The sequence below is a fragment of the Idiotropiscis lumnitzeri genome, chromosome 4 (assembly GCF_059441095.1).
Source record: "Idiotropiscis lumnitzeri isolate Australia: NSW breed Sydney's pygmy pipehorse chromosome 4, RoL_Ilum_1.0, whole genome shotgun sequence".
In the NCBI taxonomy this organism is placed as follows: Eukaryota; Metazoa; Chordata; class Actinopteri; order Syngnathiformes; family Syngnathidae; genus Idiotropiscis; species Idiotropiscis lumnitzeri.
In genome coordinates, this window is record NC_142394.1 from 16,021,927 (window position 1) to 16,048,794 (window position 26,868).

The 26,868-nt window shown below is 39.9% G+C and overlaps 1 protein-coding gene across 5 annotated transcripts in view; it reads left to right on the forward strand.

Moving 5' to 3' along the window:
* The window catches only part of macrod1 (mono-ADP ribosylhydrolase 1), a 158,556-nt gene that overhangs the window by 115,188 nt on the left and 16,500 nt on the right, over window positions 1-26,868 (forward strand). For 3 of the 5 annotated variants that reach the window (XM_088293965.1, XM_088293966.1, XM_088293964.1), the window contains exons 6-9: window positions 18,558-18,679; window positions 21,058-21,088; window positions 22,494-22,567; window positions 25,287-25,368. In XM_088293965.1, the coding sequence (XP_088150091.1) occupies window positions 18,558-18,679; window positions 21,058-21,088; window positions 22,494-22,567; window positions 25,287-25,368 (309 nt within the window). The remainder of the gene's footprint in view (window positions 1-18,557; window positions 18,680-21,057; window positions 21,089-22,493; window positions 22,568-25,286; window positions 25,369-26,868) is intronic. The other 2 variants (XM_088293967.1, XM_088293969.1) reach the window with 1 other exon arrangement.

Here is a 26,868-nt window from a genome sequence, read left to right on the forward strand (position 1 = left end):
ATAGCAAACTAAGGCACCAAACTGACTAGAAAAGCAAGATAATGAGCTGATTACAACTTGAATCACGGGCAACACGATGGATTTGTGATAAGCACGTCGGCAGCGCGGTTGTGCGCTTTGGGGTTGAATCTCAGTTTTGGCCTTCCTGGGAGGAGTTTGCATCAGCCCTGCTTGCAGTGCAACTCCTGCTAGCGAGAGTTTTCTGGAGATATTCCAGCTTCCTCCCCCATTCCAAAAACATACATGTTAGATTCAGCAGCAGTCCAATTCAACTATCTTATTTAAAACAATGGTGTTGACAAATTGCGACGTTTGTCAATTTTTTCTTATATTTGAATCATTTTCCACACCAAATTCCTTCCCATAAGTTGAGTAGTATTGATAAGTATTGGGAATGATGAGGACCGAAATGCAGGGAGGCAAGACGGGTACACTCACTCAGGTGTGCACTTTGGAATAACCAAAACCCGAATAAATGAGCAATGTCCAAAAACAAGATACAAAGGAACAAACCAAAACCAGGAGTAAAATCACTCCAAAAGGAAAGCAAACAGGACTTATGGAAACAGGAAACAAAACGTGACGAGGACAACGAACCAACCAGGACTGAAAGAAAGCAGAAAACTAAATACAAGCCAACTGACGACAATGAGAAACACCTTGACAGGACACAAGTGTCCGAGGGAGCTGATTGGAAGACACAAGGGATGGCAGACATAAAAATGAAAACTAACCAAAACCTTAGAAAAAAAAAATCGTACTGTGTATCGAACTTGTAGCCCGATGAACCGCTCTCAGTTTCTAAAAGGTTGGTGACGTCTGGACTACACGGTACGATATCCCTGTTTGGACCATGTTTTTTGGTCTTCTCGTAGACTGAACCTGCTTCCAGTAGTACTTGAAAGTGCAGCTCACTGACACGGTAAAACAAAACCAGTAGCATGAGCCGTGAAGGATTTCTGATATGAATATTTGAATATGATTTATTTTGGTTTCACCGTTCAATACAATGACAAGAGTGTCAATAATTATTTCTTTTTTTATTTTTTATGAACATGCATTTTACTGCTGCTTTAAGCAAACATACAAGATACAAACATGACCAAGTGTCTCCTGTGTACAATCCCGCTCGCTGGACGATTTGAACGAGTTGTATTTAAATAACGGTCAACTGAAATCTTTTGCCTGTGCAAATGGAACCATGGTGCCAAAAGCGACCGTATTTTTGCTTACCTGCAACGGCCCGCCATTTTAGTGACTATAAATGAATAAGATTTTCACTGTCATTACCTTTTGTGGGAAATCATAACTCTGAGGTGGTCCGCCATGGCAATGCGTTTGACACTCCTGCATTGGATGGCCCTGTTTTTTCTAAAGTTGTTTTTTCATCAAATCTAGTTGTATTTTTCATTGCTTTGAACCTGCCCTGCTCGATAAATACAGCGCATAGTAAATATTTTATATTTGGGGAGGGAGTGACATAATCCACGTGGATACGAACACAGTTGGAGGTGGATAGAGGCCCAGAAAGATGAAGTGATGATGGAAAGAGAGAGCTACAAAGAAAGATATCACTCTGTCAAAAACTTGCTTGCATGTTGTCGTTTCTTCTCCCCCTGCCCCGACTCATCCGTTCTGCTCCCTCAGTGGCCAATTACTGCTAATTAAAAAGCTCTCCCCCCACCCCTCTTCCTCTTTCTTCAAGACCCCCATCACACCGCCTCGACTGTCACCCTGACAAGCTCTCGCTCTCTTTTCTTTCTCCTCTGACAAATCAGTGCTTGTGCCTCGTGACAGCAACAAGCCAAACACCTCATCTTCACTTGTCTACCTTTTATCGCTCAACTCCTCACACTTCCGTACTTCCATACACTTCCTCGCCTTTTCTCCCCCTCCCCTTTTTATCGCTTCCATCCCATCAGATCAGCTCACCCGTCTCACCTTCCCCACACTCTGAGTTCCTTCGTCGCCATCATCTTCGACAATCGTCTTGATTTAGTGGTGACAAAAGCTTTGACACTGCTCTGGGCTGAAGACTTTTGTGTTGTTATCTTTGTTACTTTTTTCTTTTTTCAGATTTTGACACCACTGACAATTTTCCTTAGCTTCTTTCTGCCACGGTGTCAGCGTTGCGGCACGTGGAGGTGTTAAACTCCCTCAGCAAAGCTTCTGCTGATCCTCGTGGTGATGATGAGGAGGAGGAGGACCGTGATGATGATCACAGCGGCAGGCCTGGTGTTAATTCATTGCTTCCTTCCCTTGTACAAAGAATAAAGGCTTTAGCATATCACACTTGTATAAATACACATACACATACATATATATATATATATTTATATATATATATATATATATATATATATATATATATATATATATATATATATATATATATATATAAAATCAGTGAAGGCCGTCAAGGCCTTCTCTGCTGGCCTATTATAATCAAGAAAAAATCAAATTCTCCACATTGATGTCATATTATATCTGAGCGTTGTATTTTTAGGTGAGAGTTTTTATCCAATTAGAATTACGCTAGCTCGTGTTGCCAGGCAGGTTTCACAGTACCAGTATCAGGCACTATTCTTTCAGAGGCCTTCAGATACAATTGTGCGGACGTCTCTTCTGTAAAAGTCGACGAGATTTCAGATTTGATAGACAGTTGCAATCGGCAATCAGATCACGAGTTGGTTACAGTCAGCCTTCTGGCTGGCCTTCCGCTGAAGGTGACGAACGCGTTTTGTGATTGGATACTCACTCGTGAGGGAGCAGCGCTATGCGGAGTCAACACACCGTTAGTCATGACTGGCGACCGTTCGAAAATCTAAACTATATTCTTGCTTTTTTTAAACCACAATGGCCGAAAGAGGCAAAAGTGTGGATTAATTGAAGATGCACTTGCGAGGCCATTTTCAAGACGGACTTTTCAAGAGAAGCTAGCTCGTCCAACACTCACTTAGTACTGTGTAAAAGTGTTTCTGTATATTATTTGTCCAGCCATCAGGTGTCATAAATGATGGCATTGTGAGGGGGATTCTTTCAAGTAGGATGAAGTAGGACTTCAATGAAGGCTCAGGTGTGAAATGCACGGCACTTTAAGGGCATTCCAACGCACCGTTTCAAGTTGGAGAGGGGATGTTTCCAACTCCCCATTTTTCAGGAATGCAGAATTAACAATCGAATTGTCCACTTTTGCAGAATAGTTTCAAGGAGGGCAACCTTTTCAAGAAGAACACGGTTGTCATGTAAATGAACATCCGTTGCTTGGCACATTTAAAAAGAAAAAAAAAAAAAACAGCCGGAATGCATGTTTGAGGGAGGCTAAAAAGTATTGTTTATGTTTCTATTTATGTCCTTTCCATCTCTTCCCCTCCCTCGTTCTCCTTTTCTGACAAAGGTAAAAAGAGAAAGATGGAGCTGAAGGGCCCAAACAAGACTTGAGCTTTCCTCCTTTTTTCTGAATTTAGGAGCTGTCTACGCTCCGCTGAGCACAAACTGAGGCGGCCCGCACAAAAGGCCAGCTCGCCTTTTTCCTGCCTCCTGATTTAAAGGCAGATGAAGAAAGGCGAGGGCCAGATGGAGCTACGTGATGAGAGTAGGCAGCGAGCGACGGAGATTGAAAGGGGGGCCAGGGAGGAAGGATTGACGGCCGTTGAGTGTGAAAAGCAGAAGCTGCTACGCGTGGCCTCCCAGGTACGAATGGGCGGAGGCCACAGGGGAGGAGACGAGGAGGAGGTGGAGGGTGACAAAAACACGGCCTCAAAGGCAGACAAAGGATGGGTGTCACCGGATGGCACCTAGTCAAGCTCTCTTAAATCTCATGCCAGTGTGACGCCCACCTGGGAGAGGGGATTAGCTTCAACACACACACATTCACACACACTTTTTCTCGCTGCCTACCCAAAATAATCTTCTCATCGTTCAAGTTACTGTTACCTTTTTTTCAGGAATGTGCAATGTAATTAATTATTGCATTGCATGCATTTCAGCAGTAGGGCAGTTTTTCTTTCGTTAGCTCTCCTTCATGAGGGATTGCAGGACAATGGCATAAGTGCTGATTGGCGGGCTGCAGGAGATGCCCACTTTAGACGGTTTTGGTGTGTGCTGAAGTTGAAGTAGGGGGAAGGTTGGTTCTTCTCAGTCAATGTTGGTAATAACATGTTTATTACCTGTGACTACAGCTAAACTGATAACCTGGTAACTCACTTCTTGATCGCTTTAACTTGTCAGTATGGGCAGTCTGTACCTCTGTGTTGGATCAAAATCTTGACCCAACATCCTAGGGGAAATTCTCAACCCAATGTGTTGGGAATATGTAACCCAGCATTGGCTTGGGCTCGCCTCTTTTACCCAATTTGGCTTACATTTGACCCAGAAGTTTTAAGAATGTATGACTCTTGCTTGATGTTTGAAAACATGCAGTCTCAGTTAATTGGAGTCTCAAAAATCGTCCCTAAATGTGAATGTGGGTTTCAATGATTTTTCGACGATATGTGCCCTGCGATTGGCTGTCAACCAGTCCGTGCTAGTGCAGGTCCTCGCCTCCGTGGCAGCAAATAAGAGACTTCTATTAATTACACTGCTCAACAGCAAAATTCAATTAGAGATGCACTTATGTGTCCCTAAACATATTTTTGTTTTTCTAGCACATCAGAATTTATTTTACATTTTCAATTTTTGTTTTTAAGTTTGACTATAAAAGTTTTCACATTTTACGGCGCATTCTAATTTAAAACAATGACATTTGAGAAAAAAATCCATCTGTTGCTGACCCTAACCCTTTATTCATAAATATTATTAAATCTATAACAGTGTTACAAATTATATTCTTCTTAATATACTCTTGTTATTATTATTATGAGAACCTGTTGTCCTAGAGAAAAGAATGAGGGCAAATTCTGAATCAACACCAAAAAGATTTATTTCCAAACGTTTACATGCACACTTTGTAACATGTCTCCCTCTGTCTTTCCACTTCACAGTTGTTGTGCCGCGTTTAAAAAAAACAAAAACAAAAAGCAGCACCTTGCTCGTGATAATCACACTCAATCGGATCTAATTTGCCCGCAGCGCCTTTGTTTGTTTATCTTTCTGAGAGTTTGCATTTTCTATCTTAGCTTAATTGTCAATGTGACATCGCTCTTTGTGTATTTGGCTCATCCTAGTAGAAATATGCTTGAATTCCTTCTTGGCATGGAAGTGACAATTGTTTTTTTTTTTTTCTTTCCCAACATAGAACCAAAAAAAAGGAGCAGATGCTGTCATGAATTAAATATGTCATAGAATGCAACGACCAAATGTGTTCGCTAATCAGTGCTCTGTAAATAGACTAACGAACAGCGCTACAATTTATTTTCTTAATTAGCTCAAGACAATTTTCACCTCACAGGAGTCTGTAAGCAAACAAAGACAGAGAGGGTGAAAAGTGCAAGAATCAAGTAGTCGGCGGGAACTTTGCATTTAATTAGACAACAATCAAATTCCCTCTCAGAAGTTCTCTGTCTCCGTCTGTAAACACAAGAAAATCACTTTGGCCTTCGTTGAGCTTGATTCACTCCTCCCGCCCTCAAATGAGGTCACACAATTTTCAGGTAATATATGCCTGCAAAATCACACAAATCTTTGCCTCAAGAAGTCAGTCCAGAAATGTTGTTTTTTCCCCCTTGGTCTATTTGTGACACTTATTTCATCTCAAACCAGAAGAGGAAGCACTTTTCCCACTGAAATGAATTGAAATGCAATTTATCCAGTCCCAAAAACATCACATTTATGCGTTTCCTGTTTTGAAAAAATTGAAAAGATCTATTTATGTTCAAAAGTCACATCGACATACTGCAGTATTCATTTGTTGATGTGTGCCTTTAAGGGGTGTGGCCTAGTGAGTGAGCTTTGTTGGTCTGGCCATTTACCACACTGTTAGTTCAGTGTGAGGTCTGCATCATGCTTCTTGTGAGTGTTTTCATTTTGTAATTTTCTGTTTGGCTTCTTTTAAATCTCACTCAAACTGCGGCTTGTTTTTATCTGTATCCAACTCGCCACACAAATCACAGCAGTTTTATTTATAGAGCGCATTTAATACGCAAGGAGCTTCACATAGTTTAAATTCAAAAATCCCAAATTGATTATGGAAATACTCCAAAAGGCCATAATCATAAGAATGGGAAAGCAAAAAAACAAAAAAAAAAAACTAGCAATGGCTCGTAGCCAAGCTACTAAGTTTCCATAAATAGGAAAATATGTAATGTACACATATTTTCTATGTTTCCGATAGCCGACATCTAGAAAAAGGACAGTGTTTAAAAGAAAAAAAGAACATGTTTTGTTAATAAAACTATAATTGGAATGAAATTATCCTTCTGTAATTAATTTTGCTCAGATGACAGCTTTACAGCTCTGGAACACATTGAGGTTGCAAAAGTTTTCGGTTCACTTATTGTGAATTTGCATCACTGGAAGTCACTTTCTATTAGGGCAGACAAACAATTACTCCAACTAATACAAAATAAACTAAAACAACGCATATAAAACAAACAAGCTCTCTTTAAAAATGTATCAAAACGATCTGAATTTGAAAAAGTCCAAATGAGATGAAAACTAACTGTAAGGAAAAATCCAAACGGATGATGACGTTTCACATTACTTGAAAACTAAAGGTTGAACCGCCACGCCGGGGCCGATTTTTGTCTCTTTTATTTCATATAATCCAAATCCAAACAAACTGAAGGTCAAACCTCCCTCGAACCGATTGCGTTCAACCCCATATATTCCCTTAAATACGCCCCTTAATCGAGGCCGCAAATCGATCGCCGCGGCGAGCAGGCTGCTGTAAATGCACAACTCATCGAGCAGCACGCGACATGTGTGCAGCAACAACCGCGAGTCGCAGCGCAGTGATCCGACACGGATAAAATGTTGACTGCCGTTACGTTCAAATCAGCATGAGCAGCACGCCCTTCATCCTGTGCAAACATAAAGTACCACACACACACACACACACACACATATTGCTGCCCACACTCTCCATAAAACACCCCTCAACCCATTCTTGTCTTTACACATTGAAAATATGCTCGACTTTCCTTCCACCATCCTATCTCCCAATCTACCCCACGTTGCAGAAGAGGGGGTGCGAGGTGTTTGGGTGATGACGGCAGCGGGATGCCGCGGGGGGTGTTGTTGATGTATGGCAGAACTAAAGCAACCCTGCCGATCGATAATGTAAACAGGAGCAAAGAGAGCCTGTAAATAAGGCCCACTCCTGACAGATGTGTTGAGCTCAGGTGACGGAGAGAGAAGAAAAGAGCTGGGGAGGGTGGGGGGGGTGAAATAGTGTGTGTGTGTGTGTTGTGAGGGAAGAAAGAAGGAAGGATGTCGGGGTGAGGAGGATAATGGAGGGATGAGGAAAGGTTGAGCGAGAGAGAGAATGGAAAAGAGGGTAATGGGGGCGAGAAGAGAGATGGAGTGACGGGATGAGCTAACTGCCAAGGAGGGAGGGCGATGACAAAGGACGCAGCGAGTGACACCGAAAGACGAAGCGAAGGCGCAGGAACGGACGGATGAGTTAAGACGGGCGGAAGGATGAGTGCGGAGAATAGACGGCACGGAGGAAATGAAGATGACGATGATCGGTTTGGCGGCGTGGAAACGTTTACGCAGCAATTATGGATTATGATTCATGTTAAGCGCGCACACCGTTCATGTGTTTGTGCGCTTATGTGACACTTTGGAACAATGTTGCGGTGACATTAAACAGATGACGTGCACATGAATGACAAGATGAGATCAGCGAGCCACTGCTGAAACACACACGCACACACGGCCCTTAACTTAACTTAGCCCACTCATGTCAAAGTCAAGGCCGGGGGGCCGGATCCCGCCCGTCATGTTATTTTATGCAGTCCACTTGAGCAAATCGTGTGCGCCTACCCATTTATTTATTTATTTTTTTTAAAGCATTTGCACCAATTTAGCAAATGGTCTTCACTTTTAATAACATTGTGATATTGTCAGCTAAATTGAACCAACTAATGCGCTTGAGTGATTTCAAAACTTGACATTCATCAACTCGTCATGTACAGTCCCCTCCTAAAGTATTCGAACGGCAACATCAATTCCTTTTTTGGGCTTTCAGGTCAAAAGTTGATCTTTTATTTTGTGATCTTTACTTTAAGATGTATTAAAGAACACAGGCGAGAAAAAGTTTTGTTTCAAGTCAGCAAAAGTATTAGGATTAGTATTTGACTGGCCCAGTGATTGACCGATATACTTTTTTCAGGGCTGATACCCTATACCGATTATTAGTCGTCTTTGAGGCCCATAATCGATATTTCAAGCCAATATTCATTGGTTGAAAAAACTATGAAAATGGTGTAAAAATGTTTTTAAATAAAAACTCCAAAACTTGACTACATTTTATTAAACAACTCAAGTGAGATACATCACGTTAAAGTTTTTTTTTTTTTATCTGATAAAAGTTGTACAAAAAGGGCATGGAGCTCCCATGTTCAGCTACTTGTCTTATAGTGCAATGAAAACAAACATCTCTTTAAAGTTTACTACATCAAATAGTTTTCTATTAGTTGTGAGTAGTAGTAGACTGACATTTATTAAAATTTCGGCAAAGTCTGTTGTGGTGCCTGTGACTCGAGGTGAAAAAGCAAACAGGCAACTTACTGCTGATTGGCTGCTTCCCACTGCACAAGGAACCAATAGATGATGCTGTGGGCGGGCCAATCTGTTTCTGTAGGCAAGGCCACAAGCACAGCAGAGTAAGAGAGAGAAAAGTGTGCTGCAGCTAGCCAAAATAAACCAGCTTTTAATTTATCAGCCTTGAAAGTTAGTAAAAAAAGACGGATGCCGATTATCGACAAAATCCCAGATATCGGCCCCGATAAACGGCACAGCCGATAATCGGTCTATCACTAGTTGATAAGTGGGCGACAAAACCTTTTTGAAGTTTATGCCTCCTTGACTGGCGCTGCCCTTCACTATTGGTGGCGCCATACGTGCCTCCAATAAACCAAAAAAAAGTGCTTACATCATTTAGCGGTTAAAAACCCAAGAAATATAGTTTGCTTTTTGCAAATATTCACTTATTGCAGGTCGGTCTTTACGCACTAACCCCTGACTCATTCCAACGCTCGCAACGTGCTTCACGACTGTACTGCAGCAGTCTAAGAGAGCAAACACTCCCATTTACGACATTTACATGTACAATAAACACCCCGAGAGCTGTAGGCAGCACTTACGTCTTCGGAGAGTCCATTTTCCTTTATTGTTATTTCCTGCACGATGGCGGTGTGATTAAGCAGACAAATTTGTTTGTGTTAACCGACGCCTGCTACTTGACAAGTCACCCCAGATTTCAATTATAAATAAACTGCACCTAATGAATCACAATAATGATTCATCCGGCCGCAATGCTCTCACTTTTTACACCAGTGTTTTTTTTGTCATAAACAAAACGAACACCGTGCATTGTGGCTTGCTATCAAATCCGTGCAATTAATGTCTGCTTTGATTCATACTGACGTGTTGCTTGCAAAACTGCTTTTGTTTAGTAAAAGCCTTGTATAACAAAATATTTACTGTTTATTTCAAGTCATCCACCGCAGTGATGTAATTTAACTATTACTTTTCTAAGCAACTCGATACAGTATCATGTACTGAGGCACTTTTTTTTCCTAAACCTCTTACATTCTAGTCCAATTAGATAGCCCTAATGGCCTGAAATTGTCGCCTATTTCATTTTTATTTGATAGTCACAGAGTGGAAATGCGTTTTAGTGCATTTCCATTCAGACATCCGACATTAACAAGATCAATCCTTTGAGTATATATATATATTTGTTTTCGTTTAAACAGTCAATTTTTCATCCTAATTTTCCAGGAGGATGAACTAAGACATTGTAATTTTGTATTTAAGACCGAGTGCTGATTCTTCATTGTGTGACCAAAATGATCATTTTCAATGGAGGACAATTAATTGCCGTGAAATTCTGCAATAACTTTTAATTCCACATCACCTCGTTCTTATTATGGAATAATTGTTTGAGTGAATGTGGCATCGCAGCACATAAAACTTCACATTTTGCACTAGTTTCATCAGTGAGTCTTCGGCCGAGCGCTAATTAAATCTAAGCTAAAACACATCATGGCTGATGTATAATTGCAATTTATGGCTCTTTGAATTTCCATAGTTCAGTAATTCTCTACAAGCCGTCACCATGGTGCATGATTAGAATCGCTCTTCGGAGAAAGACATTAACCTTTGATAACCCAAATAAGCAAAGACGTTGTCAATTCTATACTTTGTGGTTGCATGCTTGGATGCAGTCGTGAATGACATGAATAGAAACGCGTTTCTGTGCTGCAGTTGTTAAGATGACTTTGTTGGAGCAAGATGACATTTTAGCTCAACTGAAACTGACTCAACAGTTTGTGCACATATTTTATATCTGTGGATGCGTTTTGGGGTATTTTTCTATGTCTGAGAGTTGTAAGATGCCTTGTTTTTTTTTCTCACATTTTTTTTTTGTTGGGATTTGTTTTAACGTTGGAAAATATTTTTAGAATTGTTTGCCAGAGAGAATAAACCCGCCGGCAAGATTATGCTTTTGGCTTTGCCATTTTCATGCATTCCTAATTCCAGCCTACCGTATATTATTGAGCCAATGAGAGTGTATTTCATGCTCCTACCATATGTTGGTGAATGACTGCTCTTGCAACGAAGAAACGGGCAGCTTGTCTTTGGCAACGTTCAGCACGATCAACTTTGCGCCTACTGGGCTGCTTTCATGTCGTAGGTAAAAGTGTGAAAAGCATTCTGCTCATGTGGTCTGTTTCTCAGCGGGACTTCCGCCCTCGTGTGTCGCGGACACAGCAACATTTCCCGTGGTGTGCCACCCTGTCAACTCCTGAAATCATTTGGAATCTTTTTGCTCGCGGTCTCATGGTGCAAACCCGAACCACTTCCAAATGGGGGCCTGCTTATTAAACTCGATCCTCTTTTTTTCCATCGCCATGTTTTCAATGTAGACTGAAGCAGCTAAAAGGAGAAAACTATTTTTTTTTCCCAAGACTTATGATGAGAAAGGAAAAAAACTCACCCAAAGCCAACCACTTGATTAATCAATTTGATCATTCCAAATGAAAAATAAATCAGTGCTTTTGTAACATAAATGAGCACCATGTCTTTGGAATTGTTTCGAGTGACTGTAAAACTGTAGAACTCGCCTTTTAGCGAAATAGTCACGAGAGCGGTCAGAAAAGTGGTTAAATATAATGACTGAATCACAGCAGAGTAGTTACCATTCGGAAAACATAGTTGCCTGAGGGCCTCGAAAAGGATTTTCTTCGATTTAAAGCAATTTTTATCGTTCTAACATTAATTAATGCTTGTTTAAATCGCTTTATCTATCCTGTTTTTTTTTTGTTTTTCTTTACAATTCCCTATTTCTTTTTCTCACCACTCCATTGTCTCCCTTTGCATTTACTGACTTCATTCTGTTTGACGGCTGCAAACCGAAATTTGGTCGGATGGTTAGTCGAGTATGAAGTTGAAAATCAGAAAGCAAGTGGAAACTACAGAGTTTATATATTTTTTCACAGTGATGAGTGTGCGTAACTGACAACAGTTAGCATGACGCTTTTCATCAGAGAGATGTGACTATTCAACTTGGTTACTTCCTGGCCTTTCAATCAGAACTTCCAAAAATGGTCACCTGGGCACCGTCATCTTTCTGCCATACGATGAAACCTGCAAACTGAGCGAGTGCAGTGCGAAAAGGGTTTAAGTTAGCAACTGGCTGTGCTTAACGCCAATTAATTTAGAACTTTTTTTTTAGCAGCAATAGACATCAGCTAGCGACACTGGATGAATACTACATTTAAATCCAAATGATCATTTGCTTCAACCTTCACCCTGTTAAACACGTTCGATTGAATTGTTAAAAAAAAAAAAAATCCCATGGCACTACACGATAGGTGTGTTAAATAGACGTTCGGATTATGAGAGGGTCGTGGGAAAATATCTCACTGGACGCAAGAAATTGCAGAACCCTGCGCTATCATTTTGGTGTCTGCATTAACCAAGTGGTCGTGTCATACCTCATTTTTGTTCCTCTAAATTGGGCGAGGGTCTCATCAAAAACAAGACGGACTCTCATTGCTTGGCAAAGCACATATAAGCTTAATATTGGCAAAATATCTAAAGGTAAAATGAAGGCCTTCATCATTAATTAATTGTCCTATATGCATGAGAAAGTAGGAAGTGCATAAGAGGGACTTTCTGAAGTAGCGTCTCGAGCAAGTCATCTAAAATTGTTCCTCTGAATCACGTGTTTCACCGAGAGCGAAAAATTGGACAAGTGACACATGTAGGAATATTAGCACCTAATATCCACATTCAAGTCTGTGATGTGTTTGAATGAAAAACTCAGTGTGTGGCCGCTTGGAGTCTTGCTAAGTGATTTCTTGGGGACCGCTTCTTCTTCATCACGCCGCAGTTTGATGAAGGACCGCCGGAACGCTCTTTCATTCCACTTCTGCCGGCTCTCCTGTAAGTGCGTCTTTCTCGCCGCACGCTTTCATGCGCGTGCTTCTCATCTCGGCGGGGGCAGCGAGGCGTCGAACGTGAGAACATAAGAGATGGCTTGTTCGTGCAGTGAGGCTGCATGGGAGCGTGTGGAGAGTCTGCTGCTGCTCGGAAGCCAGAAGGCAAATAATCCACGTCAAAAGACTACAGCACCTAAAGTCACGTTCAGTCGTGCACGTTGAAAAGTTTTATTATTTTCAAAAAGCCATCAGCATTTTATGAAATCATTAAGTCTTAGTGAAGTGTGTAACTTTATTCTCAACAACAATATCGGATTTTATCGGACTAAACGCAAAAAGTCCAATATTAGCACTCATCGACAAACAGTCCATTGGAGAATCCGCTCCTGCTCTTGTATCTGCAGCGTCGTGCGCTAACGTGCGTAGTCCACGTGATCAAAACTCCAGTAAAGGAACTAGTGAAGACGGTCTGGGAGTCACCATATTTATGAAAAAATATTGACCATTGTGGTAAAAATAAAAAAAAATATACACACAGCTGTCATTCACTTGAATGGGCCTCGTAGCGCAGTCTCGCCTCGGTGGTCAGCCCGCACGAAGGCTTCGGGAGACCGGCTGGCTGGCTGCCCGGAGGTCGGATGAAGGAGCGTGAGGACAAACGGCCGTGCCGTTTCCTTTTTAACTGCATTTACACCTTCGCTGCTGGATAATAAAATCGTGTGGACTTAATCGACAGTGGATTACAGGACAGATTGACGAGTTGATGAGCATTTTAAACATCCCGGTGGAGATCGCCGACACCGGCCCTGACGAACGCTTCAGACGGCAGAGGACATGTGTAAACAAAACCGGGACTACGCAGGACTGGCGCTCCCTATACGCAGAGCACGCGCAGTGCGTCGGGCACCGTGTCATCCTTGGGGAGACTTTGCTACATCATCGACTGGGCACGACCAGCGTGCAGAAAGCGCGGGGAGGGAGGGAAGTGGGGGTGACGAATAGGAAATGCATCTACTGGCGTTATTCAGGATACAAAAAAAACCTGTGACTATATTCATTATTGTTGCTGAAAAACCGTAATCAGATTACAAGTACATTTAATAAAAAAGTGGATTATTTTTTCAGAATTACATTTCTAATTTGGGGAGAGAGATCGCAAAGTCGAGGCCTCGTCGCTCTCGAAACTTGCTGGCTAAACAAGAAGGGAGGGGATGGTGACTTCTTTGGATCGTAGTCGCTACAGGACTTATTCGTTAAAAATGAAACGTGTCAACTGTCAAAATGATCTGGACTTATAATGGAGGATTGCTAACCGCTAACATGCTAGTGCTACGCCCGCGACTTTTAAGTGGGTACTTCACTAATTCCCGTTGGAAATTGCCCACCGCTATGCTATTTAAACGGCGTAATGTCAATATAGGCTACTAAATTAGTCACCGGCAATTAAAAAATACGACCGTATTTTTTGTATTAACGCCATGTCTCAGTCACAGAGCGCTTGCACGCGCGTGTGCGTATTTGTGTTTATATGAGACGGCACGTCGGAGTACGTGTGAAGCAAATGTATCTCCTCTACCTTTTAGACATTTACAACCTGGTCATGTGGAAATATTTGAAAAACTTCATGAAGCTACCAAATCTACTTTCCCTCACGAGATGAAGTTATCTATCCGTCTAACTGTCTGTCTGTCGGTCTGTCTGTCTCTGCTGCATGGTGCCCAAGTGTTCGTCAGTGTGTCTCCTTCACATTTCTTGTGCTTTGGATTTGAATTGTGGGTACTCAGGCTTCCCCCAACATTCCAAAACCATGCATATTAACAGCCATAAGATGGGGAAAAAAGAGAAATATATCAAAATAAACATCATATTGATTTGTTGTATTAATTTCTTTCAACATATTTGGTATTGGAGCAATCCAAAAGTAATTAAACGTATTTGTTACGTGAATATTACGGCACTTTGATTTCATTACGAACTGCATTTTTTTAACAGGTCACTTGTAACTGTATGTATCCATTTGATAGTCAGATAAACCCCAATCATACCGATTGTTATTCAGTTTGACAGTATAACTGGATCAAGTCTCTTCTAACAATTCTTTCTTAAAAAATAAATGACATCATGTATCATTCTTGCTCATATCGTATCCGACGATATGGGAATCGGACATTAGTCTAGGCTGCAATATCGGTATCGAATCGGAAGTGGAAAATGTTGTATTGGGACATGCCTAATATTTAATAATATTTATGAAAAAAGGGTTAGGTTCACCAACAGGTGGAATTTTTTTTTTAAATGGCATAGCTGTAAATTACAGCACATGGTAAAATCCGTGTTGCGCAACCTTTTATAGGTAAAACTTAAAAATGTAAATATCTCAAAACCTTATGTGCTAGGAAAAAAGAGTATATACAAATTTGAATCAGCATCAAGAATAAATTGGACACATGAATCTCTAATTCAACAACTAAAATGTAATATTTTTTTTTTAAATTAAAAACGAATGGAAATGGCTTTTTAGTTCGGCCCTTGTAAGATTCAATTTGATGTGCTGTCATTTGATGCCAAGAACCTCAAGTAACCCACATTTTAGGCCCTTATTGATTTATTGCTGTTTATTTATTGATCTTTTTTATGTCGTAAAACTTGTCTCTTAAACGCACCGCAGGGATAAGTAAAGTTGTTGTTGTTTGAATCTGAACATGAATTTGTCTTTCCTGTGGTGGCAACAAAATCGGAATTTATTAGATTAAAGTGAAATAAACTCCAGTGTTATTAGCATCCACTTACTTTGATTGCTTTGGTTGGGAGGAAATACAATAGTGTGGCGCTTTAAAATGTAAACTGCCGACAAAACATTCATTTGGGTTATTTCACTGACAAGCACGTCTCGGAAAGAAAGGCTGTAATGATAACAGCGACGTGGGAATACGAGGTTCATGTTTTTGCGCAAATGTCTGCTGATAAGATAAGATCATGAGATCAGCATGTTAAGTGTCTTAAGTGTGTTTGCTGGCCGGCCGTGGTGGTCCTCGGGGGTGTTGGATTAAACAATGTCAGCAGAGCGGAGTGCGCAGCTTGTTAACTGCGTGTGAGGGCCAGTGTGCTGTGTAAATGTCCATCTTAATTAACCAGAGATAAATCTGACCCATGAGGAAGCGGGGATAGCTCGGTCTTCATTTTGTCTGCAGCAAAACAACAGAGGAGATTAATTATCGGGGTTTAACACCAAATCTTTGAAAATCTCTTGTGTCTTCCTCAGATGTACTCATATTGGCTTCATCATTCTGCACACAGTTTGTCAATAGCCAGAAATTGTACATTTTACCCCTTGAATCTTGACCCAATGTGGTGGGTCAAATCCTCGACCCAGTGTGTTGGGTACACACTAAATAACCCAGCATTGGCTAAGTCCCTTTTGGGTTCGCTATTACACCCAATTTGGGTTATTGCATCTGGACTGAAAACCTTTCCCCATCCCACCTCCAAATGGGCCAGTCTGTATGTTGTGTATTAATGTGTGCCCGTTTGCTGAGTTTTTTATTTTTCTTTCTTCCAAATCCATACTGCTGCTGCCCATATGTCTCCTCCATTTCATTGAACCGTTCGGCACAATGATAATAAATCTATTCTGATTCCGACTTTTGACCCAGCAGTCGTCCATCGATTGTCCTGTAATGTGCCTTTAAAAAAAAGACAAAAGTGTGTTTTGGTCACATTTAAAGACTCGGATAAGGTTTCTCTTATTTTTTTTTACAAGCAATGCAAGGTTTGAAGGCATCCCGTAGACAAGAAATCAAATTAAATTTTGTTGCAGCGTCATCATACAAAGGCGACTTTATACTGACTGCTGATTTATCTGTTGTGCACGGTGCCTGCGCGGCCTGTTTCCGACCTGTCTCGCTCTCCTATATTTTCACTTCGATGCCCTTCTTATGCACTTTATTTAATCACTTTGTCCTATGAAACTGTTGAAATGAAGCATGCTGTAAATTGATTTGTCAAAGAAGAACAAAAAACATTTTTTAAGTCAGCATCAGTTTATTTATTTCATGCATTACTTTGTTATTCAAATTTGTATTTTCCATTTTCCATTTATAATTGTAATGTAATAATTTAGTAGAATATCGCTGATTTCATTTACTTGGTTTAATAAACTCGTCAAACGGAAATGTTTGGGTTGGGCCTAAAGAAAAACAATTTCATTAAGGAGCGTTATTTGAATAAAGTGCATCAAAGTCCTAAGTGGATTGAAAGCCTTTTTAACTGCAAAGCATCCCCACCATGCTTGTACCTTCGTTACCTTTTTTGGGGGGCATGCAGTGGATAAAAAACATTAAGAATAAAATAATGTATGAAGTTTTTGTTAGTTACCTTTTCTCCAACATCTTTGCGTTATTTGCTATAAAAGCTATAAACAAGACACAGAGACACCAACATGGTCACATGTTGTCGCATAATCCTCATGCAGTAGTGAAGGTCAGCAGCTGTTAGCAACGATAGCTTGGAACTGCTAATTTGGTTTGCTAGTAGCTTGCGGGCTAATTGTCTTGATAGCTGAAAGCCACCAGCTGATTTTTTTTGTGTATGGACACAAATTAACCTTGCCAGGCTGCTGTGTTTGTGAAAGTTAAATCCACATTTCCTGTCTTTGCTGCCAGGATGTTATAGGGCCAATAGAAATATATATATATATATATATATATATATATATATATATATATATATATATATATATATATATATATATATTAACCTGCTACCTACATTATGTAATACATACCAGATGGCACATTGACTGCATTGTTTTTCGTATATATATCATGACGGGGGTCGTGCAATTTATTTATTTTTTATGAATTATTTCTTTTAGTTTGTCAAAATGGAAATGACATTTTATTGTACTTACTGAAGGACATTATGTTTTGAGTAGTACCTGACTAACCTTAATAAATGGACCTTTGACTCAGTGAAAGAAATTCTTTTTGGCACTTTAATAATTGTATTTGAGTCCTCCCGCTGCACACCAAACGTTTGAAATGAAGAATGGCGCACAAGATGAAAAGTTATAAAAGCTCAGTCATCTCTCCCTACGTCCCACATCAAGAACATTCGTATTTTGATTTCATTTTTCATTTTTTAAACTTGAAAATGCACAATGTGCAAAGACCGTGAGCAGTTCGATCAGAAGGTTTCTCCCATCAATGAAGAACACCTCGACAATGAGCTGAATTAACAAAAGGCCGCATTCACAGACTGATCAAAGCAACTATTGCTTTTGAACAAAATAATTTTCTTGTGGACACCGCAGTTCAGAATTTTTTTTAATAGGCTTGCTTAGCTGCTACGCCACTTAACAACTATTCATTCATGTTATTTTATATATATATATATATATATTTATATATTTATATATATATATATATATATATATATGTATATATAGGGTATTTTTGTCCTTTGCAAAATTTTAAAATCAATAAATTAAAAGTATCATTGGATAGGCAAAAAAAAGTGTATACTTGCATATTGTTTTGCACAAAATTACCCAGAATTGTGGGTTATTTATTTGTCCCTTCTTTTGGGATTAAAAAAAAAATAACCCAAGAAGTTTGGTCAGTCACTCTTTGACCCAAAAACACAAAACAACACCCAAACAAATAGTTTATTTTTTGGTTTATTAAGTTACCCAAGGAATTGGAATTGGATTTTTTTTTTTTTGGCGGGGGGGCTCAACATATTTTAATGTAGATATAACACTCTAAAAACAGTTGCATAGAAAAAAATTCTGCTTGGATCAATTCGACCCAACTTTCTGGGTTATTTTGTACAAAACAATCTCATTTGTTTTAGCTTGTAAAGCCATTTTTGTTCTTGCATGCAAAACAACCCCAAAAATTGGGTCAAATTAACCCAAGTGTAGTCATCGTATTAATTGCAATGTTTTTTTTTGTTTTTTTTGTTTCTAATCATGTGGTCATCATGATTAATGTGTGTGTGTAGATGTGATCCACACAGTGGGGCCAATTGCGCAAGGCAACGTCGGGGAAGCGGAGAAGAGCGCTCTGAGGTCATGCTACATCAACAGCCTGCGGAAGGCGACGGAGAACAACGCACGCTCGGTGGTGAGATGAAATCAAATGTGTCGATTGTTTGGACTAGTGAGCGTTGGTGTTGTGAGAAAATGAAAAGGTGCAGAAATAGGAGCAAAAAAAAAAGAAAAAGTAGATTAGAAGAAGGTGTCTGGACAGATTCCTCGCATTGCATTCCAACTGAGATATGCTGAGCGGGGCATTGCCGACTTGTGTGACGGTTTTATGAAACACTCGAGACGGGGGGGCTGGCGACAGAACGAGGTGTCACAGTCGAAGAAAAACACTGACGTGAAAATGAAGACGACAGCAGACTGGAGAAAGCCAGAACGGTCCAGTACTTATTCCCCGTTTAGAATTCTGTAATTTGTATGGAATGGCAGATATACCCTTGACTGGTCGCCAGTCAATTGACGGCCACATATAGATAAACAACAATTCCTATTCACACCTGTGGACAATTTAGTGAAGCCAAGAACTGTGAAGCAGACGCGATCAGTATGCTTCCACAGCGCCGTCCATCTGAAGCAATTGTGGCACAAATTTGTGCATTATTTGTTGCTACAATATGGCATGTTCACGTCCTGCAATTTCACAGATTAGTTTTTATTTTTTCAAGAAAGTTAATGACTCTATTTTTGGTCTAACGCTCATCTGTTTGGCATGTAATTCCACTCTTGGCCACTAGATGACAGCACACGGCAATTCGATAAATGTGATGAAGAAGGATGTCACACATTTTGGTTCAAAATCATTTGCAGTTGATCTTCTGAGATTCGCGTGTTTTACATAATATGTCAACTTCGTGCCTTTTACTTGTTCATTGATCCTGGCAAATTCCATCTCTTGTCTTTTTTTCTCAGTTTTAATTTGTCTTCATTCTGGGCTGTTGCAACTTTCAACATCTGTCTTCAATTAAAACGTTTCTTACCATGAACATTCATGTGACATCAAAGTATGACGATTCGCAGGCATGAGATTTATAGACAGCCATCTTCCTCTTTTATCTCCCAATTCGCAGGTCTGTTACGTGACGGCAACATACTGTCGCTGATTTTTGTGCATTTCAGGTTACGATGAATCCCGGATCCATTTACCTTGTCTAATGAAATGTTGCTGTTTTTTTTTTTTTTATTTTCGGGAGACCAAGTCTTTGTTCCTAGTTTAAAATAAAATGTACCAACAGAGTCGCATGGGATTGACGGGAAACTGCGCACACATGCTCGGCCGCTTGTAAACATAGCTAATTGAACGAGGCCCCGCTAATCACGTTCCTCCAGCTGTGTCGGGGATGTACAGTATTATGAGCCCTCAAGCGAAACAAACATTTCTGACAGTTGTCGTTTGCAACGAAACACGGTGAACCAGGAGGACGCACTATATTAAGCACGGAGGTGACACTGCGAAGAAAGCAGGAGGGAATGTTTACAATCAGTTGCACAAGTGAGACCATCCATCTTCCTTTGCTTCAATGTTCAATTGTGGGGAAAAATAATGAACGTGCCTGCAGGAGGAAGGCGTTCATTTGATTTGGTGTTTATTCAAATAACATCACAAATTAACGCTTCTGTTTGTGAAGATGCTCCCCACGCAAACTTCTGCCTCACTGTCTGTTGTTTTCTTCATCCTATTCCTATTGTTTTGAACAAAACTTTTTTTTTTCCCCCACACAGTCATTGATTTCACTTGGGAATAGATGGGCGATTTAAATGCTAGAGTGAGCCACAATTTTTCATCAGTGCTTCTGCTTCTGGGGGCCACATAACTGCGCACTTCCTAACCAGATGTACTTTGGATGACAACAAATATATTTTAAGACAAAATACGTGCTCTAAATATATTTCATTCATAAATGTTTCAATGCAAAAGATCCACTATTGTAACCCAACCATGAATGGTTTGACGCAAACAACAAAACAACCACACGATGTAATTTATTTTTTTCTGGTGCAAAGGACTCTCTTGCGTAAAAGTTAACATTCAAAGAGGCAAAAAACACATTTTTCCACAAAAAAACTCACTCAAAATTGGATTATTGAGGTACTCTGTTTCTCCTCACCTTGTAATATAGGGCAGCACGTGACCTGTCTGCCATCTAGCGGTGATTGGTGGTATTACAACTTAAACCTAAAATTGAAACCTGTGGATTCGCAGTTCGTCTGATTTTTTTTTTTCGTATTGTTTCCTCCATTTCTCCTGTTTTTTTTAAATGATGAAAGAATTCTTTGGATTTCCCTTACAACATATCGCACCCACCCCCCCGAGGGCAGTTTCAGCATAAGCGCAAAATAATCATCTAGAAAAGGTAACTCACATCTTTGAGCTCGAATGTAGTCAAATTTTGTTGACCATTCTTATTGACTGTTCAACATGTGACTGTCTCTTTTTTTCTTTTTTTTTTTAACATGCAGGCCTTCCCGTGCATCTCCACTGGAATCTACGGTTAGTGTGTGTTTTATAAATCCCTGCTTATATATCTACGGACAACGACAAGAGACTGTTGTCTATCTGGCGTTTCGTTCCTGAGTCGCCCAACGGCTCTGGGCACATCATCTTGTCCCACCCAGAGGTGATTCTCAGATTAAGGCCTTGTATTAGGAGCAGCAGATTAAGGCAGATTAGTCCTCTGATGGTGTCAGATTGACTGTAATCCTCCATCACTCTCACTGAGAGGGTGTTAAAAACAGCGCTGAGAGAGTCCCACGGGGTAGTTTGGCGCTTAGCTTGTGTTCGATTGCTAGAAAGCACACATGGAAATTAACAGGAAAAATGTGTTGGCAATAATTTTTATATTCCTTTAAAAATAACTCGGACTTCAGATATTGCATTCAGTGACCACAAGATTAGGTATGCCTGCAAATTCTGATGATTCTGTTGACATATAAGGATTGTTCGAAATACTTTGACATTAAAAAGATACAGTAATAAGGAGAGGTATTCATTTTACAAAACAGTAGAAACGCTTGATCAAGGTGGCAAACTCAGGCCCGGGGGCCAGATCCGGGCCATCATATTATTCTATGTGGCCTGCAAACGCAAATCTTGTGCATCAATTTCAATGATTCTGATATTGGCGCATTTGTTTGTTACCAAACTCCTTTTTAACTTGAACAACTTTGATGATTTACTTACTGATTTTAAAATGAGTTATCCACCAATTTGTTGTGTATAATGGAAACATTTTTATGGTTTCACTACAGTGTGGCCTTCAACAAAAATGAGTTTACATTCCTGCTCTTGATTGATTGATAGTTAGACAATTTGAGGAAGTATGCTTTGTATTGGAAATGGTGTATTTATCAACATACTGTATGCACTTTGCTACAATAAATATTATTTATGGTTATGCATAAAAAAAATAACAATGTGTACATGCTCACAGTGAAAATTGCACAATTTGTCAGGAAAGCACCAGCAGTGATGTGATTTATTTCAAGCTTCACAGTGGGCCGACTTTGGCATATTACGTGACGGCTGTCGCTGTGTTAATTTACACGTGTGCCCACATTTCTTGTTTGCTGCCTTTGCTATCCTATTTGGGTTCATTATGATATCCCTCGTGTTCGGGCAGCAGCAGTCAACTTGTTACATTTTCACATTCTCACTTGCCGACATTCAAATGATGCCTGCGTGCACAGATGAAGCACACGATGTAACAACAAGCCGATCTCACCGGAATAGATGACGTAACACTGAGGCGAGAGTGTCACACCTGTGCAAAACAAAGCCGATCGCTATCAAGCTGTGCTCATAACAAGCTCCCCCCGACACGTGCACAAACACGCGCACACACATCTGTCACCACGCCTTCTCTTCCCAATTCTGGGCATATCCTTTAATGTTGCAGGTTATCCACCTGAGCAGGCTGTGCATGAGGCCTTGACAACCGTGAGGGAGTATCTGGAAGAACACCACGACAAGGTGTGTGTGTGTGTGTGTGTGTGTGTGTTTGCGTGTGCGCGCGTACATTGGCAATTTTCCCGAGCATTTCCTCCAGGTATTATTCCTATCCCGGCTGTTGTTTTTGCGTCGTGTTGAGACGGAGGAGAAGGTGTCTAGGTAAAGCGCAGACTGCGGCGCGCTCAGTGACACGCCCTCATGCTCGGGGCCACGTCTGCCTTTTAATTGGCTCCTTGAGGGACTGAGACGTGGCCAACACTGACGCGCGCATGCTTGTTTTCCGGAGAAGAGAAAAGACCAAATGATGCACAACTGATGCAGTCGCTCGTTAAGCGGGACCTCCCTTCTTCCGCCCCGACTCCTCCCACCCCACCTCTCTCGACACCTCCCAGAGAGGCTGTTCAAGAGCTTATTGTTAGCTCGGCCGTCCCAAGGGAGTTTGTGACTAAAGCCGCGAGTGCTGAGTGGGTCATGTCTCGACTCTACAGTGCATCGCTGTTTCTCAGCAACCCATACGTTTTAAACACATTTCAACTTAATACCCTCAAAACATTAATTAAAAATCACCTTTTTTTTTTAGTGTTCCTTAGTATCTGTTCTCACTCTGCTTGATCTCCAAATAAGAGACAAAGCGTGCTTGCTTCAAGCTAATTCTCTCCCCATATTTTAAAAATGGCGCATAAAAGAAAGTTAAACATTATACATTCAACCAAACCATACAATTTCATCTACCCCATGTACACTGGTTTAATGCTGACATATAATTTCAATAAACAGGCTAATAAAAATTTGTTTCAATATAACAGTACTGTATTTTCTAAAAGCCGCTACTTTTTTCCTAGGTTTTGAACCATGCTGCTAATACCAGGGTGCGGATTTTCTCTTTTTTCTTTCACCGGTTGGGGCGCTCTATAAGTCAGAAAATACGATAAATAAATTCAATTTTTTTCTCTCTCTCTCTCTTGGGTCTTTTCTGTTTTAATTAGCAAAGTTGTTGCCGTGTTAATCTTTTTATGTACCTTTATGTGCATTCACCGTACAAAATATAAACCTTAAAATAACTGCTACTTTTGAGCACACACACAGTGAAGCAACACATACAAACAGCGCATGCAACAGCACTCACCGGCATATTTTCCGTCTCCTCTGTGAGAACGATGTTTATTTCTGGAGTTTATAGTTCGGAATCTTACCTGCTTCTTCTTCTTCTTGCTTCTTAATTACGACGCATTTCTTCAAAGTGCGCAACTCTAAATTCAGACTTGCCACAAGAGTGTTAAAAAAAAAAGAAATGCATATCGTCACCTCCTTAAAATAATGGCCCAAGTCACTCATTGTTTTCAGTTTTTCAAAAAAACACAAAAGAACCAACCAAGTACTGATTGCACATTTCTTTTCATGGGTAGAATTGAATGAGCTGTTTTGCAACGGATGTCTCCCTTTTTAGCAGAGATGGCCCACATCATGAGGAAAGGTTTAAGGCAAAAAAAAAATAAATAATGGTCTTCCAAGTATAACTTCCATCATTATTTTTAAGACACCCGGCAATATTGCAATAACAAAAGCATCTCTGTCCTGTCTGCTCAGTCGGTGTTTATTGAGACATGGCAAATATTTTACAGTAGGAAAGTCTCACTTCACACCACCAACCAAAAAATGTCACAAAACGTATTCAGTCTACTGAAGTAATGACATCCTTGTGTCAGTTTATTCACAACATTTCGTACTTAGTGTTAAATCTGGGTCTTTTTTGTTGAGCACAAATATTTTCTGTTGCTTGAATGGCAACAAGTGAGTGCACATTCTGTCACGTAGCGAAAGACTTCTGCCTGTTCTGCCTGTCACTATATCTCGCTGGCATAGATTGATGAGAAATTGAAATTGGGTAATTTCCCTCTGCACACCTGATAAATTCTCACGGCACCGTGGTTGGCAATCACCAAAATGAAAGTTTAGCATAATAATGGAAGAAGAACAGAATGAATGTTATTGTGAATTATTCACCTTCCGGGCACAAGCGGTAATCTCTCTTTGCACATTCAACACAACTAATTGGTTTTAATTTCACATATATCGTCCTTTTATATTTGCATGTGGGTAAAGGATGTAAATATACACAAAAAAAGAACAAACAAAACAATATATTTAATTCCATATTTCACTCCGATTTTGTGAGTGTACTCCACACATTTCGTTAAAGGCTACTTTGCCATTTTAAGAATTTGAACTTTATCCCACGAGGTGATGTTCCTCAGGTTCTGGTACACTCGCTAGCCACAAGTAAAGAAAAGCAAAAAAAAAAAAAAGCAAACATGTGTTGTGCGCTCCAAGGCTGCCGCACTGAAGCTTGAACTCCCACACCGGGCAGAAATCAACACAAAGCAGCCTAACTATAAATCACACTCCCTCGCCCACAACACAAGAAACAATCCTAAACTATGTTCAGACATTATGGTGGTGATAATGCACGGTCAGGAGTTGCGAAATAAGTAAAGCCGATAATAGCCTTGTAAGCATCTTTTTTTTGCTGCAGTAATATTCATGGAAAGACGGCGCCAAAGCATTGCGTTGATAGATAACATAAATAATAAGTACAGTAAATCCATAGCAGCTCATGTAAACATTACACTATCTGAAGAACAAGTCAAGAGTTTGAGGATTTCTTGTCGCGGCACTCAATTGAGCAATGTTGTCAATTGATTTCAACACAATTTGGTGTGTGTGTGTGTGTGTGTTTCAGATGGACAGAGTTATCTTCTGTGTGTTTTTGCCAAAAGACCAGGAATTGTATCTGCAGAATCTCCCCCTCTACTTTCCTGTTGGTACGTTTACAAGCACACACACACCCACACGCTCGCTGATACTCAGGATCTGTATTAGAATTAAAGTAGTCTGCACAAGACCATATTTTTTATAAATTTACTCACATGTACAAAAACGGTAAAAATAAATTAAAACTAAATTCAAGTATTTGTTTCCATCCTAATCATTTTTCAACAAATTGCAATGCTTTTTATGAGTCAAATGTGGTGGAAATTTTAACACTTGATGTGGTGATTTCGTCAACAAATGAATTTCAAGATGTTGGTCGTTTACAGGGATAAATTAGTTTGGAATCAGTTTTTATTTTGTTTTGACTTTGGATTTTTAAATTTTGTTTGTTTTTAGAGGAAGTTTGTTAGTTTTTCTTAAATCCCCCCAAAATGTTCAGTTTTTGTGATGTTTTACTTAGCTCTAGAATTTGGTTTCATATTTTAATATATGGAGGGTTTGTTGAAAAAAAAAAAACAGTTCACTTAGTATTGTGTAATAAAGTGAAGTAAATCTTGTGAGGATTAGTGGTTTGGAAAGGAAGGAAGGAAACTAAAAATGATTGTTTGACCTTCTTTCTTTGTACGAATGTACACCAATACCAAAATAAATCCATTTAAATGAACCCTTCAGTTCAGTTAGCTTAAAAGCATTCTGGTTTTTATTTTATTTTGTTAAGGATTTTTTATTTAATTTATTTGATTTTGCAAGTTTTCGTTAACCATAGTAATCTTGCTGGTCTACTATGTTCGGTACGTAGCTTTTTCTGTAAATTCTTGAAGAAACGCACAGTCACACACCTTCACTAATTTGCATTTACCCCCAAAAATATTTCATTCTGAATTTGTTTATTGAGAAATAAAGTAATCTCGTGCAGTACTTTTTTTGTGCCATCTCCTAATTTCTTGTGACAATCCAGTTACAGATTGGGAATATTTTAATGTGACTAAATTGTGAAAAATGTTAAATAACATACATGAAACAGATAATGGGAAAATTCAAGTCTAATTATGGTAAAAAAAAATTTTTGTGAATCAAATTTCTCCAAAATGAACATACTTTTTATGTGGGTATACACAATCAAGGATGACTTTGCCAAAGGAGACCGTTGGCCGTAGCACTGCACAATACCGCACTAAACACACACAAACACTTCCATGTGAACGTGTCAATTCACACACAGTAGTGTGATGGTTACCAGTTCCCACTCATGTGCTAATTGCCCACAATTAAAAAACAATATTATGAAGACAATCCTTACGCACACACATCTGCAAACAATAACGATGTTTTCCCCGAAACGAGAGTGCAAACACATAGAAAGCCCAATAGCACAGGACAAACATTTAAGCGTCGCACTGATTGTTTTCTTCAGTGATGGCAAGACCTGTTGATTAAAATGCACATCAGCCAGTTGGACACAGCAATTTCCCGTTAGCCTAATGTGTCAGTACGATTTCACTTTACATGCGTTTCCTTTTTTTTTTTTTTTTGTGTAGCCCGCTGAGTGT